Source organism: Centruroides vittatus, unplaced genomic scaffold (assembly GCF_030686945.1).
Source record: "Centruroides vittatus isolate TY-2023 unplaced genomic scaffold, ASM3068694v2 contig_641, whole genome shotgun sequence".
Lineage (NCBI taxonomy): Eukaryota > Metazoa > Arthropoda > Arachnida > Scorpiones > Buthidae > Centruroides > Centruroides vittatus.
The window spans coordinates 95,436-113,148 of record NW_027122395.1 but is presented as its reverse complement, the minus strand read 5'-3'; the positions used below and the strand labels follow the sequence as shown (position 1 = coordinate 113,148).

The window sequence follows — 17,713 nt, the reverse complement described above, 5'->3', positions numbered from 1 at the left end:
ACCTGTCCGCATCCTGAACATTAAGCTTTTTATTTTATAATAGTTAAAAATATTAAAATCTTTTCATAGTAATATATCATAACAGATAGAGCCACACTCAATTTTAAATGTTGCCGAGAAAGTTAAGCAACTCATTGCTGCATAATGTTTGTCTGTTTTACTTCACGATGTAGAGATGATTTAAGACTTCAGATTATTTAACATCCACTTTATTTAGTACCGTATCTTTTATATATTTTTTTGACAATACGCGTTTTAAGTTTCATTCTCTCTTCTGTTGGCTAAAATACAAAATTATTATATTCACTTCGTACAGTATTATCGAACTTCATAAAATTCTTTTACATATCGTGATGCACATCTTATATAATCAATGCAATCTGTTTTTAATATTAAAACTGACAATAAGTTTACTAACATTCTGTCAATTATTTACTGCATACATTATACATACATATTTATAATTTATTTATTATTCAATAAAATTTTACTGATGAGTAGTTTTACAACAATTTTTTATTTATTGACTTATATTTTAATATGAACTTTAGTTTACATTGATGTTTTATCAAAGATGTGTTGACACGTTCATTGTCCATGATATTAACTTCACAAAGGTTCCTTACAGTATTTAATAATTGATATAGCACGATATGTAGTCCCCATTTTCTGTTTTATTTTTATTATTTATCACTTATTATTATCTGGAGTGTTATATTTTATTTGTGATTTTATTTGTCTATAAATAAAGAATCTACATTTAATATGTAAATGGAGTATTAGAAGAATAAAAATATTTATAAGTATTTTCCGATTATATATTTATAAATGAACAGTAATTATTCTATTGTCGTGAAATGAAATATGCAAAAAATATCCTTAAAAATAACACTGATAATATTTGATGATAATATTAACTATTGTCTATTGATTATAAACGTTGTTAACCTAATTAATGGGTGGATGTTTTCTGTTTATGTATTCACCTTCAAAAACATTGTTAACTGAACAGGGGAAATTTTGGAAACTCGAAGAAATTATTAAATTATAAGAACGGGCATAGCTAAAGAACTCAGATATAGATTACAAGGAAATTTTATAATGACGAAGTATAGAAAACATAATAACAAAATGTCTTAAAACTATAGAAGCTTAGCATTAAGCGTTTTTTTTTAAATTTTGTTTTAAATGATGCATATTTGATAGTCTTTTCAAAAACATCGATTGTATCGTGTATACGTACAAAAATTGATTATACTTTTATAAACAGTAAGTTCTGATCTAACGGCAAGGAAAAAAAATTAAAATCGTGATTTAATGTTTGACAAGACACCAGAACTATAAAATTTATAAAACTTTGAACTATGTAACTGTGGAGCATGTTTTCAATATTAGAAGATAATTCTTGATATTACTATTTGCTTGTTAGATATATGAAAATCATATTATATACTTAGGAAATTCTAAAACAGACAAGAATATGATAAAATGCAATCATTATTTCATATAAAAATTAAATTTCAACCAGTTTTATTCATGTAAGCTTCAAAAATATAACAATGTTTATTTCTATATTTTACAGGGTGTTTCAAAATGAGTATCGGAGTTTTAAGGCTTTATAGTATTTAGTACGTTTAAGTTACAATTATAAATAATACATCAAATGAAAGAGCAACTCATACAGCTTTTTCCTGCAAGTGTTTAACGTGAGCACCATTCGTCACACGGCACACATCCAGTCAAAAGGTGAGTTCTTTCCAAACCTTAATGAGTCTGTCTGGAGTAATTGTTGCAACAACTGCTTCAATCTTGTTTCTTAAGTAGGGTAGGTCAGCTGGTAGCGGAGGCACATATACATGATCCTTTATGAACCCCCAAGGTAAAAGTCGCATGGCGTCAGTCGCACGGCTCTCTCTCTGGTTCAATACGTTCTCCAGTCACTCTTGGTTATCCCGTACTCTTCCCTTTACAAAGACAGCCGGTATCTTCAAACTGATGATACCATCTACAAATGTTATCATCACTTGGAGGATTACAATGGAACTTAATACGGAACGCACGTTGCACTATAACTACAGATTCAGTTTTTGCAAACTGTAAAACACGAAAAGCTTTCTGTTCGCTAGTAGCCGTCTTTGCTACTAGCGCTTTCTAACAAAAGACAGAGGAAACAGTGCATCACAGGTGTACCCAAGAAAACTGTTTAAGTTGCTCTTTCATTTGATGTGTTATTTATAATTGTAAATTAAATGTAATAAATACTACATAGCCTTAAACCCCGATATTCATTTTAAAACACCCTGTATATCTAAATAAAAGTTTGACTTTCATGAATGTCCATTCGTGGAGAACAAACTTTTATTGAAAAAGTAGAAAACAAGGTCAATGAAAAGAAATTATTATTTCCTATTTAACAATAAATGAAAATTTTATAAATAATAGAAAAAACGACAGGAATAAAGAATAGAGCATGAAAAGCTGTTTCTATAGAAACAAGAATTACAATTTTTGCAAATGTTGAAAGAAAATATACATCAGAATACAATATCAATATTCCTATCCCCGTGGTCAAAGATCCTTCAAGTATGGGAAAACCTATACGATACAGAGAATCTTGTAATTTCTCGTTTGGTATCTTGTACTGTGACATGACATAAGCATAAGAAATATGAGCAGGATAATTTACGCTGAATCCTATACATAATATGAGACATAGCATCGATATTATGTCCAAGTTGACTCCCCATAATGACATGTAACCTAAGGTTTCTACCATTGCAGATACGACAGATATTGCAACCGTAATTGCGACTAATAAATTTGGTACGAACAATAGAAAGACCGCTGTAATCAGTATAGCAGTAATCCAAAATAATTGGTGAATCAATTGTCCAATGATGATTCCTTGTTCAATTAAACCTGATTTAACACAATGCACCAGTACAGGAATTTCGGATTCTTCAGCGATTTTTAACAAATCTCTCAATGCATCTCTTTCTAAGTATGAAGAATTTAAATTCTTTCCCATGATAAAAAATCTACTGTATAAGATGTCAGTTTTGTTGCTGTTAAAAACGACGTCATTAGACAGTGATTGGGCAGCCCTGATATTAAAAAATACATTGCGAAGTCCATCGATAAAGTCCTGCTTATTTGACATATTGTAACCTTGCAATGAAAATTTTGCTACGGGACTTTTCTGAAATTCTTTGTAGAATTTCAACCAAGATACAGTAAATTCTTCCCCAGCAATATTTGGATGTTTCTCGAATTTGCTTAACAGAGTTTCTATTTGATGTTTGTACTTTTATATCTGAATAATCCAACGTTTTATTAAGAATTATGTGAAAGGGATATGAGTAACGCGTGAAGAACTTGAAACTAATTCTGTAGCTCTCTGTAAGCAAAGAATCTTCAGAAAATAAATTTTCATACTTGATGCCATGCTGAAGATAAAAGATGCCCCAAACTCCACCTAATAAATTAATGATATAGATTATAATGATAATCATCTTCACGTATTGATTCGAAAGTATTTTTCCTAATGAATCTCTAAAATGTGCCATAGTAAATTCTTCTTCTGTACTATTATCATTGTTTTCAAGATATTCTTCGCTTTGTTCTGGAATAGGAGAAAATTATAGTTGATATTTAGAAGAAAATTGCAGATAAATAAAAAATATCACTACAAGAAACTACACTGGTGCCAGGAAGTGCCCGGTACCAGTGTAGTTTCATGTAGAATCAGTAAACCTGAGTATTTCGCGGGGGGTGATTTGTCTTATTTCAACCAGTTCGAAAAGTCTAATCAATACGAAAGATTTTCTCTAAAATTATATATGAAATAGAAAGATTTTTTCTTATTATGAAAACAACCTAGCACATGCTAAAATGACTATTCTTAAAATAATTACGCACAAATTATAGAGTACAATATACAGTCAAACCTGTTTTTATGCGGGGGATAGAGACCGCATTAAAAAAAACGCATAAAAAGAAATCTCACGAAACTTCACGAATGGCTCTAAATAATAGTTTTCGCGACACAATTAAAAAATATTTTTTTTATGCGGTCAACAGGGACCGCATAAAAAAAGTCTCACATAGAAAATAACTCAAAACCGTACGAAATAGAATTTATTGACAACAGATGTCAGCACTTCACTGCATCGTCTTGTCTATCGTCTGTTTTACATATTTTTGTCCAGGTGGTGTTTTGTTGACTTAAAAAGTAAATTATTTCATTTTTCGCATATTCATGCAATAATATTACTATAATAAGTGCATTTATGCTATAATAAGTTTATTTAGCTATAATAAGTCAACGTAAGACATGACGAATCGCACGAGACTAGTCGCCAACTATACCGCACAAATTAAAAATTCGCATTAAAAAAAATCGCACAAATAAAAATCGCAGATAAAAAGAGCACATAAAAACAGGTTTGACTGTACTTTAAAATCCTGATTCTGATAGAAGATAAATAAAATCTTAGCATTTTTACACCCTAGTATAAGTATTATGAAATTTTACTACGTTATTACGAATTTAAGTAATCATAATTTTCAAATGTTTTGGGCTCCAGAAATCTAACCCTTTCTTTCAATATACATAATAATACCATAATGGTGTTAGTTCAAGATCTGATTCAAAACGAGAATAAGAATGGTGTTGTATTGTATTTTATTCCGTTGTTTAAGATTAACTAAAAATCACAGCTTGCAGTTTCATTTTGAACACTGCTGTACACTGTACACTCAACTGAATAGATTCGTGGTGAAATACAAATTTTACCTTAATTCCATTTTTTATATTCACAAAAATATTATAACAAATAATATTTAATTTGTACCTTAACTAACACAAATGAAATAAACTAAAATTTATATAAAGAAAAGTATAGCCACACAACGTCAGTAACAGATATTCTAGTTACATAAAAATAAGCTACATTAACATTTTTCTGAGATCGTCTAACATATATAGTAAAAATCAAATTGGAAAATATAATCCATCAATCAAAGTAGAGTTAACTTACCACTTCTGATAAATCTTCCGAAACGAATTTTCCCTTGCTCTCTGTATCCACTTAACGCCAAACATCCTCCGAAAAACGTTATCTGATAAACGTAATTGAACATTATGCAAGTAGCAGTATAATAACTGAATATTCGAATGAAGGGGAAAGGAGCCATCATCCCGATGCAGTACGAAATGAAGTTAGTGAGTGAAGTTAAAGTAATGGAAACTCCTGCTTCACAATATGTTACTTCCATGCGTTTCTCAACTGTGTCTTTAAAATTAGTCATTCTCCAATATGCTATTAATACAAAGGCATCATCTATCTCGGTCACTGAAAAACATATAAATTTGTTATTTAACGTGACAGTTCTACCTTTACAGTATGATTGCAGCAACAGTGATCTACTTACCGAGAATTAGAAACGGAATTGTAACATTCCAATAAGTAGTTTCTACATTTGACGCTGCCATTAATCCAAAAGACGACACAATAGCTAAACCAGCGTTGATTACACTCGCTACCCCAAGAAGAGGTTTGCTTTTCACCCATTTGTTGCTCATGTTGAGAAATATTGAAAGTACAATCATAAATGCAACCAAACCTCCTAATTTAGGTTTTGCTCTTCGAAATTCTTCGTGAAATCCTTTTTCTATAGCTAATGGAGAATTTGGAACAACTTTGATGTCTACAAAATGATATTTTTGAATCATATCATAAACGTGAGTGGACCATTTTTCAAACAGTTTCTTTTTTACTTCGTTTTTGTCATCAGTTACATATATTAGCGTAATGGCGTTTACTTTATCTACAAAGTTGTAATTGTCTTCAGAAACTCCACCCAAATTTAAAAAGTAAGCTTTATAAGTGAAAGACAAGAAATCTATATCCATTGGATACTTCAGCTTCTTTCTCTTTTGTAGTATAGAATCTATTCCCGCTTCCGATATCACCTCAATAATAGGATTTTCAAAGCATGTTTTGTGCATAAGAGCACAAATATCGCTATACTTTATTAACTTTCTATCAGTTTCTAATGTTATGTTTTGTACGATTTCATCAACCAATTTTACTTCTGAAAGAACACCTTTCTCAAACATGTTTCCTTCATCTTTCTTCAACACATGTATGAACAGACAATTAGGTATTTCAGGAACTCTTATCTGATCAGAAAATTCAGATGAATTATATGAAAAGGTATTTTCTATAAATTTTTTTGTTTTAAATAGTTTTCCTCTATCTGGAATTGATATGTCATTAAACATGTTACTGGGTGTTAACTCTTCAATAAATATAGATAAAATAATAGACAAAAGTATAGGTATAATGATAAAGTAATATGGATGCCGTCCAATCAACATTCCTAATTTTTTGAAAAGGCAGCAAAGACTTTTTCTTACGCATTGAAGTTTCATTTTGCAGCTTTGATATGTCTTTGAAAAATGACCTGAGCTTAGTGATCTGAAAAATATAAAAATTATCTTAATATTTTCAGCGCATTTTAACACTAGTTCAGTTAAAATTTATAACCAAAATATATTTTATAATGTGTGTATTAATTCACCATAGAAGTTATGTAGAAGGAGTAAATATCAGATCGTGGCATCTGGTTTCCAGTCCGTCAAAAAGAACACCTTGAGACTTCTTGAACTCAGACAAAGTTACATGCACAGCTAAGACAAATAGCTGTGTATAGAAGTGTGGTTCCTATGCTCATGTACTGCACAGTAGCCGAACACGGGTATTGCAGAAGTGTCACAGCAGTCGCATTACTGCATGTGAGATGAGGTATTTGAGCGGAATGTGTGGTGTAACAAAGAGAGACTCTGTGAGAAATGAACAAGTACAGGAGGAGTGTGGACTGAAAAAAAATGTGGTTGAAAAAGTGGAAAAGGTGGTTGAAAAGGTTTTCAAAGGTGGTTTGAAAAGGCAGACCTAAAATGGTTCGGCCATGATAAGATAATGAAAGGAGAGGACTATTTAAGAGAGTATACATTGGAAAGTAGATTAAAAAAAAAAAAAACGCAATTGGAAACAACAGAAAACATCATGGTTGGAACAAGTGAATGAGTATCTGAAACAACGTAATCTGTTAAGTCAGAAAGATAAATCGAAGAAGTGTGTCTAAAGCAAAGTAGGTGCGTCTAGATAGGAGAACGTGGAGAAAATTGCTGAATAGACAGTTTGTAAAATTGTACATTCCTTTTGCCTGTTCTCACTCTTCTCGGGTTCTGAGCTTGAAGATAGAAATGTATGTATGTATTACAAAATGTAATTAAAGTCGAACATGTTTTAGGAACAAATATTGTAAGATTCCCTGCGCTATCTAGAATTTTTACGCTGATGTTAATTAATTTCCCTCTTTTCTCCGAGTTGTCGTCGGAGAGGTCAAGAGGATGACTCATTTGTTTTCCTTTTTTTCTATGACGAGAAGTGCCCTTCTCATGTTACACCAGATGTCCCAGGTATCCAGGAAAATTCCTCCTCTTCCACCGAGGTTTGAGGTATATGAATCTTTCGTCTTTCCAACCAATTGGTGTATAACGTATCCCAGTCCCTCGATGGAGATAGAGAAAGGGTCATCTTGTGAACAGGTTCGAACTAAACTTTTTCACTTATGACTAAGTCAATGATTCCCAGGGCCGGATTTACCAATCCAGGGGCCCTGGGCACAAATTCGGTGGGGGCCCCCCTTTAAGAGTAGGCAAATTTGATGATTTAGAAAATTTACACAAAATACTGTACTTTCAACTAGATTTCAACTAGAAAGTTGTAAATTTTATTTAAAAATAAAGTTATTGTAAACTTACATATATATTATTGTGTAAAACTGATTATTTTAATTTAATTGAAAAATACCTATGTAAAATTTTTTCCCGAAATTTTCTGATGTTTCATAGGTTTTTTCCCGGGTTTGGTTTTTTCTGCCTGTGGCCCTCATGATTAGGCCACACTAGGCTGTCGCAGTAATAGAAAAAAAAAATTATGTTTAAACACAGTTTTGTGGGGGCCCTGGGCACCGGCCCCAAATGTCTTTATGTAAATCCGGCCCTGGTATCATATAAGTCCCAACAAAATGCTGAACCTCCCGATCCTTTCATCCGGTCGCGGAAAGCTAGAAACTTCGATTCGAAACAGTTGATATCAACAATCCTTAGTCATATGTGCACTCTACACCCGATTCGTCTGAACGGATTCAGCATCTGTTCAGACGAAAATAAAAAGGGGCTAAATGCAGTCCTCAGAGAGGCGTCCAACCCAGAAGAAGTCCATCCGCCATACGCTTCGGCAGACATCAACAGCGGCCATACACGACGGCGAAACCAAGAGCGGATATTTACAGAAGTCTATCCGCAATAGTCCTCAACGATCATTTTCGTCCCAACTCCGATTTAACCTCAGATGGTCCACCTCTGACTCAGCTCGACCGGCCGGTGTCTACAGATCCACCGCATAGCCTGGGAGCTAGGCATATCTAGAGGAATTCATTTAGAATGAAACGATTATTGTAAACTTTCTCTCTCCTGTAGTTAAGATAGATAATAGAATCAACGCGCATTATTGTACGATAGTAGTAGTGGTTTGGGCCATACTGATCACAAAATCAATTCTCTAATTACAAATTTAAATTACATTAATTTTATTTTAACTTTAAAACAAACTTTCTGTATTAATTATTAAATGTTGTTACAAATTTGAATTAAATTCATTTTATTTTGACAATAAGGTAAAGTTTCTGTATTAATTATTAAATGGATAAGAATTTATTGAGTAAGTTAAAATGATTCAATTTTTGCAGGCTGGTAACTAAATTTCTTTTTAAAATATATCAACTAGATATATACTTTCAATTCATCGTGTTGAAACTTCTAATGAAAAATTACTTATTATTTTCACTTAAATTTAAAAATATTGCGGTTGAGAATATTTCAGTAAATTTAAAACATGACAATTTGAAATAATATTTTATTATTAGAAAATAAGTTGCACTGGTAATTTTTAAAATAAAAATTTGTCGAGTAAATTAAAACACAACAATTTGAAATAATGTTATAACAAAAAGACAAAGTTTAATATATTTTTTCTAATTATTAATTTGCAATAATAAATTTTACAATTTGTTCTAATATAGAAAGTAAATTAAAACATAACAACTTGAAATAATAATATAACAGTAAGGCAAAGTTTAATATATTTTTTCTAATTTGTACAATTTGTTCTAATACAGAAATAGTTAAATATAATAATTATTTAAATTATATTTCTTACTTATTTATTAAATACCTATACAATGTATTCATTTTGAAAATAGCTATTTTTCGTTTAAGAATTGTTCGTAAGATAGAATATTGCAAAAAAAACATTTCTTTTTAAAATATTTGTGGTAATAACAATTTTTTAAAATATTATCCAATCTTAGACATCCAAAAAAGTTCGATGTCTAAATAATTGTATTTGCATTAAGAGAATAAAAATTTCTATCTGCCCATTTTTTGCCAATATTTGAGGATTTAGGTACTCCCAACATTTCAATGTCAAATGATGGAACTTTTTATGTTATATATTGTTTCGGTTAAGTTTAAAAAATTAAATTTGCCCTCTCTTGTATTATATTGTACTTTTTATATAAATTAAATAAAATTTCATATACCTTACTATAAAAATTCTCAACATCAAAAATTATATTTTTTGTATGATAAATACAGCTCATGAAATTCACAAAATTAATTTTTCGAGTAAATTAAGATCACAAATAATTTTTCAGGATATAAATAATTTGTCGTGTAATAGTTTTATTATCAATACTGAAATTAATTTTCTTGATTGATATTCGGGTACACAAAATAATATAACATTGAAATTACTTTGAAAAGGTTTTTAGGTTACAGTTTATTTAAGTGTTTCTACTGTTTTCTTCAGTTTATCTAAAGTAAGACATATTTCTGCATGTAAGTGCAGGAATAAATTTTCACGATAACTGATGATAATTCTCGATTTAATTTTTGATATTTTGGAACTCGTCAATAAATTGTTAGTCAAGTTTTTGGTAACCAGAAACAAAATTCCAGTTTAAGTAATCTTGTAATTTGCTTAAAGTTGTGGTTTTTAATTTTTGGTATTTTAGAACCTAACTTGGTATTTTATATCTAACTTATGTATGAAGAGGATAATAAAATTATCTGAAAGAGGTTGGAATTTGTCAACTTTATTCCAATTAAATTTTAAGTAAATTAATTTTTCAAGAGAAATCTTGATCACAAAATTAACTTTAAATGTCCATTAAATTAAGATTACAAATAATTTGTGGTGTTTAATTTTTTTTTCAAGTTATAAATTATTTTCAGTTCAGAAATTTCTCGGGTAAATTACAATTTATATAATATTCTATCTTACGAACAATTCTTAAACGAAAAATAGCTATTTTCAAAATGAATACATTGTATAGGTATTTAATAAATAAGTAAGAAATATAATTTAAATAATTATTATATTTAACTATTTCTGTATTAGAACAAATTGTACAAATTAGAAAAAATATATTAAACTTTGCCTTACTGTTATATTATTATTTCAAGTTGTTTGTTTTAATTTACTTTCTATATTAGAACAAATTGTAAAATTTATTATTGCAAATTAATAATTAGAAAGAATATTTAAACTTTGTCTTTTTGTTATAACATTATTTCAAATTGTTGTGTTTTAATTTACTCGACAAATTTTTATTTTAAAAATTACCAGTGCAACTTATTTTCTAATAATAAAATATTATTTCAAATTGTCATGTTTTAAATTTACTGATAAATATTCTCAACCGCAATATTTTTAAATTTAAGTAAAAATAAAAAGTAATTTTTCATTAGAAGTTTTAACACGATGAATTGAAAGTATATATTTAGTTGATATATTTTAAAAAGAAATTCAGTTACCAGCCTGCAAAAATCGAATCATTTTAACTTACTCAATAAATTCTTATCCATTTAATAATTAATACAGAAACTTTACCTTATTGTCAAAATAAAATGAATTTAATTCAAATTTGTAAAAACATTTAATAATTAATACAGAAACTTTGTTTTAAAGTTAAAATAAAATTAATGTAATTTAAATTTGTAATTAGAAAATTAATTTTGTGATCAGTATGGCCCAAACCACTATTACTTACGATTAGCCGACCCGCGCTAGTATTGTCGTGACGCGCCAATTGCACACAGTTATTATTATATTAGTAGATTTTACGCTTATCGCTAGATTTTAATTTAAAGTATAACTTAGATCATAATCCGCTAGACTAATGTTTATCGCTACGTTTGTTTATTTTTTGGTTTGTGTATAGTATATATTTGTGTCTTAATAAATAATCGTATTGTGTATTTTACAACCTGTCTCCTGTTATTTTGGACATCGGTCACTCGCTCATTTCCACCCCACTCACTTCAGCCCTCCTACGGCCATCCACTGACCCAGTGACGGATCTCTCCGATCTGTGCCGATAAGTGGGGTCAAAGCACGCAGCTTTTACTCCCCGGTTCCCACAATATTAATAAAAGGGATGATATCAGAGAAGAAACGGGTGTCCAGATTTAGGTTGTAGATCATTCTTTTTTTAGTGTCGCAGGAAATAAATATAATAAAAAGTTAGGAGCAGAAATACACAAACATTCTATTATAAATAAGGCATTAGACAAAATTTTTCAAAACGTGGAGGGTCAAATTTGACACGATTCCAGTATTTTTCTTGTTACGTACTGTACATCTGAACCAAAAAAGTAAAATGGGACATAATTTTATAAATATTCTATTTTAAAGTCATTAGGATTGTATTAATTAATACTTTAAAAATAATCGCAAAACATCATGCCATTGGTCGATTACGTACCCATAATCGACCAAATATTAATATTAATATTTAAACAATGGGTTATAATTTTATAAATACTTATCTTTAAATAACACTCTCAAAAAACCACATAAAAATTGGTCTGATCTCGAAAGAGCTATTAAGCATATACAGACTCGTGATTTTCCGGCAGCTTCGCGTAGCGATAACCTCTGTCGTTTAAATCTAGTGCAAACAATACTAAAGTTAATCTTAAAACAATGTTAATTGTACCTGAGTAAGTATTGTATCTGTGTTTGTAACTTTTTGAAATTTCTAACGCAAGAGGACGCTTTACCGTAGTGCCGTCTTATTTAGGCAGGAAGCGTTATATAATATATCACCGATGAGAAACCGAGAAGTCGAACAGCAATTCTGACAGAACATAATGATTTCTTCAAACGGTCTAGTCCAGCAATTTCTTAAGCAGTTTCGAGAAACTGTTCCATCGGAATAGTTTGACGCGTGGATCAGTTTCAACTGTTCTAGTCTCATAAATGGAATTGGATTTTCCCACCTCTAATCCGGAGTTCGAACATTATAATTTTTATGTATTATATTATTATATACTAATATAATGTAAGTAAGTTCAATATTGTGAGGATCCAGAAGCAGTTTTTTTTGAAACAGAGAAACATTAGAAAATTTCCTCTTTTTTCCGTGTGGTTCTCACGGAATAAGAAAGGGAGAATATTAACGTAACTATCAACAAGTCACATTAACCTGCGAAATTAGTGAAAATATGTTATAACGGTCGACTGTCAAATGTGAGACAGTTGATGATTAACTTAGTCTAGGGAGGATCTTTAAACAATCGCTAACAAACAATCGTGTCAGCAGTACTGAGCAAACGGTCACCTGATCAGATTTCCACGTTAAATATCCATATAAGGACAACGTGGCGGGTTCCTAAAGAGTAAACTTGACTTGATAAATTGTGACTTTTTGCCCTTCTCCCCGCTCCCATCCGGATATGGGCTACTCGGAATTTTACCTCGACTTGATCCACGATCGTCTCACCGACATCGAATGAACAGGATCCGGAACCATCAAACCGCGAGGTATTATAATCGCGATTGTAAACTCTCTCTCGATTATTTAGCATTCGAGTTAAAGCCATATTAATAGCTAGGTTGAGGTCGAAGTTTTAAACGCGAAGACGTTTACGTCGGACGTTCAGCGCCGTTTTTTTGTAAGCCTAGAAGTTTGACAATGGCGTTCGGAATGTCGAGCATGATTCCACTGACTTTCCAAACGCCATTGTCAAACTTATAGGCTTACAGGAAAGCGGCGCTGAACGTCTGACGTACACGTTTCGCGTTTAAAACTTCGGCCTCAACCTCGCTAATAATTATAAACGCCTATAGTCTAGGTTATTGACCTATAGCGTAGTAATGCGTAGCTATAATTGTACAGTACTTGTCGCTTGTATATTGTATCTTGTTTCAGCGTACCAACCCACAGCTTTTGAGAAGTCATTTTGCGTTGACTACTGCCACGCCACCTACAGTAACTTTGGCAGGTTTTCAAAATTACCTATACAACTTCCACAGGTTTCTCCGCCTAATGGAATGCACGACATCTGATTACATCCTTGCACTTCGATATGGCAGTCGAAAGAAATGTGTTAGGTTCATGGTGGACACCCCTTACATCAGTAAAGTCATTAAAAAGAAGAACTAATTGATTGTTGACTTGAAATTACAGATGAAGAACAGAAAGATCTTATTAAAACAATGCCAGATAGAATTTACGAAGTAATTAATTTAAATGTTTAAGTGGCTCTATAATTTTGGGCTAAGTATATTCTAAACAGCATTATCTAAATTGATTTATAATTTTCTTTTATTAGTTTTTTTTTGATAAAATAATTATTATACGATATTATCACAAACGAATACACAAGTCTCTTCTATTATTTAGTGATATGTTTATGGTATACTTATTAATGTCGTTATTTTACAATGCCTCTATCATTTCGTATCAGACCGTGCTTATGATTTTTCAAGACGATATCTTAACAAAATTCAATATTTGAAAACACAAACATGTCTGTCCTGCGATTACATATGTGCGTGATTTAACCGGTTAATAGATGTAAAGTAGGTAGGCTACAGGTCTGACATGTGGGCATTTTAAACGTATTTCACGTATTTGTCTGTAATAAGGTTGGACGTGCAAAAACTCCCTAGAACCCGATATTTCTAAACTGCTTTAGACAGATTTTAGAAGCCGATCACTGTTTTTAGGTTAAGCCGTAATTGATAATCATCAAAAATTACTAATTATGTTAGTCATCATCATCATTTATTTTAATTACTTAATATATTTGTTAAAATTAAAGGTATATTAATGATAAGATTTACTTAATATGTTATAAATACATAATAGAGATTACATATAGTAAAAATATTTTCATAATTTGCTTAGAAATGAGAATAATTAGAAAAAATAATTCGAAACAAATGTGTTTTTTTCATTTTAATGTTAATTAAGATTAGAATTATTCAAATTGAAAAGTTTTTGCATTAAATCTTTTATCATTGTATGACATCCTTATAGAAAATTTATATTTTGCATATAAATTTTCCAAAATAATTGAAAAGTCAGAACAACTTTTTTTATCCATTCCATCTTGTAAATTAAAACAAAAGAAAATTAAAAATTAAAGCATAAAAATACTTTATTATTATTTTTACTTACCTTTATGGTTATGGTTACTGACAATGCGTATACAAAGCGAATGTATTACTAATTCTATAGCAACTATTCTATAGCGACTACTCGCAGCTACTATTGCAGGAAATATGGAGTCTGGAGAATAATACTTGTATATTTCTGTTTACAGGAAAATTATTTTTTCCCAGCGTTATATGATTCATTATACTTCTATGAATGGAATAATAATGAGGTATTTTTTATATTATTTTTGGTAAACAATTAATATTGAATTAGTAACAACTTTCTGCAGAATCCCTAGAATAAAATTTCTGTTCTCAACGAACGTTTTCAATAAATTTGATAGTTTCAATGGTAAAATATCAGAATCTGGCAACATAATTAGCATAATATTTATTACTTTACAGAAAAGTATAATTAATCGAGAAAAACATATTCTGTTCGAAATATATTTATTAGCTACACATATTGTTAATTGGCTAACTAGATATAAATAAATTTGTGTTAAATCTAGCTTTTTCATAATTTTATACATTTAAATACTGAAACAATTAATGACATGTTTTTCTTTTTATATACTTCTTCTGAAGTATCTGGCTATAGAATCCAGAATTAATCCGCTAAATGTACTAGTTCAAAGAGTGTGATGAAATCTCTCTCAGATGTTCAACAGAAACCTCTCCTAGCTTGGCAGGTAAAAAATGTAACTGAAAATGCATCTTAAGTGACATATTATACATCCAGTGTTTGGTAGGATGTTACCAACTTCTTCAGGGTTCTTCATAGTTGTTAGCCGGTTCATTCTCCGAAAATCTTGCTTACGTTTGTGTATGCAAGATTTTTCTATATATTATATATATATATATATATATATATATATTTATACAACAGTAATAAAGAACGTTTTATGTATATATATATATATTACATCTTTCTGCTTATACATATGAAATTACTTAAAAATTTGGCACGTTTAAAGTCACATAAGTATTAAGTGTTATTTTTAATCATTTTTTCTGAATTGTATAATAAGAAACAATTAACCGTATAAAGATTATGTTGCTTTCCTGTCACGCAAACACGTAATAGTTAAGGATTTTACCTGCAAAACTTAAATAACAACAGGAAAACTTACATAAAAATAAACTTGAAGGCTTTTACCTGCATAACTTAATAAACACATATATTTTAGTTTTAAATATCACACTACATTTTTTTCCCAAATAATAGTGAAAAATAACAGGTTAATTTATTTAATTTAAAATATATGCTCTCTATCTAAAATTAGTGGTGTCTTACCTCTGTACGTTACACTTTTTTGTAACAATAGAGTAGTGCCGGTTATCTATCTCCTTTCAGGATAAACATTTCAATTGAAATAACGTGAATTCCGGTTTGCATCAGAATTCCGTAAACAGCTAATCGGGGTGCCTGTTCCAACGGTTTTTATACCTGTTCTCGTCTTTTATGTATCTAACTCCGTTCTAAAGACTAATTAAGAGAAGTCGGACGACTGTAAAAATTTATATGTCAACAAGGCTTTCGAATTGGATACCAGCCAATTACAAAATGAACGTATGTAAAATATGTTTAATTATTATTTATAATAAATGCTAATTAATTTACGAATTTTTATAAGAGTTATAAGTATATTTAAAAAAAAACGACAATAGCGAGGTTGCAGCCGAAGTTTTCATCTTTAAAACGTGAACGTCGAATGCCGCTTATAAGATTCGTCAATCGCTCGACGTTCGACGTTCACGTTTCGAAGATAAAAACTTCGGCCGCATCCGCGCTATTAAATAAGGTACACTTTTGTCGTAAAAATTAATTATTAAATAAATAATAAGTTTAAATAAGTCAAATATTTTTTTATGAATTAGTTATTTGTTAGAAAAACTCATAATTAAATCTTGATTAATTTGAAATTTGTTAAGTTTTTATTACAACCTAAAATTTTTAGTATTATTTTTTTCTTTTAATTAATATATGTTATATTATTATAAATTATATGTAAATAGAACACAGAAATGCACAGAAAAATTTCGAAATTTATAATAACAAAATAGTACTTTAAAAAAAATCAAAAATATTATAGCTTAATTCTTATATATTTTGTCTGTTTTCTTTAAGAACTTTTCCCTCAACTCTTGTGCAAATGCTTAACACCGGTATAATTATCCTGTCAATAATTACCGTCCACGATGACAAAATATATAATTAAAAATAAAATAAGGACAGTAAGGGAATAATAATTATAGCTTAATTCGTTTTCCACTTCTCGAAAATTTAATTACGCAATGCCAAACCAGTTCTCATCTTACTTTACCTATCATCACTAAAAATAAATTGCAATTTTTAAAATTATTTTATATTATTAAAATAATACAAATGAAAAATAAAATGAATAATTAATTTTTTCACTTTAAATAATCATTTTTAACGTGGCGTTATAGTTCTATAATTATTATTTAAATTATTTGTTAAAAATTTTTAAATAATTAGATCACAAGGGACAGTGATAAAAGTATTTTCCTAAATTGAAGAGTATTATTGTATATAATAATAAACTACAATTTAGGAAATAGCCACTCGCTTCACTGAAGGTTGCTAAAGTAAGTCGAAAACTGGTTTGACATAGCGTGGCGTTTTAAATCCCGGAATTTAAGCAAAAAAACTACGTGACATTATAACACAAGATAAACGAGGAAATAAATTAGAAAATAATATATTTGTTGACAGATTTCCTTTTCGTTATATCATAAAAAATTTTAACGAATATTATAGACAAATGTGAGATAAGCAGGGGGTTACAGGGCAACTCCGTAATGACCACTTAATCTGCACGGATCGGTAAGATCCGATCTCCCTATCGTTTGGATGGTTTAAATAGAGTGGCGAGGGAAGTGAGCAAGTCGGAAAGTGTCCGTGTTACGGAGTGACAGGAGACAGGTTTATCAAATAAACAAAGCATTTATTATATGACTAAATCTAGATTACAGAAGGTTCTAAGAGGTTAATCTCCGGAACGGAGGTAAATAGAGAAAATTGGAAAACAAATACGGAAAGCTAAAAGATAGGAGGCTCCAATTAACTATACAAAAACTTTCTGTGCGAAAAGGAAATAACATTATAT

General features: G+C 30.0%; 1 protein-coding gene across 1 annotated transcript; it reads right to left on the bottom strand.

Annotated features, from left to right (window-relative positions):
- Positions 1 to 498: 498 nt before the first annotated feature.
- LOC136979792 (patched domain-containing protein 3-like) lies at positions 499 to 15,912 on the bottom strand. Its single transcript, XM_067275818.1, has 4 exons — positions 15,877 to 15,912; positions 5,434 to 6,482; positions 5,040 to 5,354; positions 499 to 739 (listed from the first exon to the last, which is right to left on the bottom strand). Exons 2-4 carry the CDS (start codon positions 6,434 to 6,436, stop codon positions 732 to 734), a joined length of 1,326 nt encoding a protein of 441 aa, XP_067131919.1. The 5' UTR covers positions 6,437 to 6,482; positions 15,877 to 15,912; the 3' UTR covers positions 499 to 731.
- Between the last annotated feature and the right edge of the window lie 1,801 nt (positions 15,913 to 17,713).

What these genes read in the sequence shown, in the direction of transcription:
- LOC136979792 (XM_067275818.1), bottom strand. Translation starts at nt 6,436, where the DNA reads ATGAAACTTCAATGCGTAAGAAAAAGTCTTTGCTGCCTTTTCAAAAAA. An exon ending in AATTCCGTTTCTAATTCTCG is followed by an intron (nt 5,355 to 5,433) that starts GTAAGTAGATCA and finishes TATGTTTTTCAG; the next exon opens with TGACCGAGATAGATGATGCC.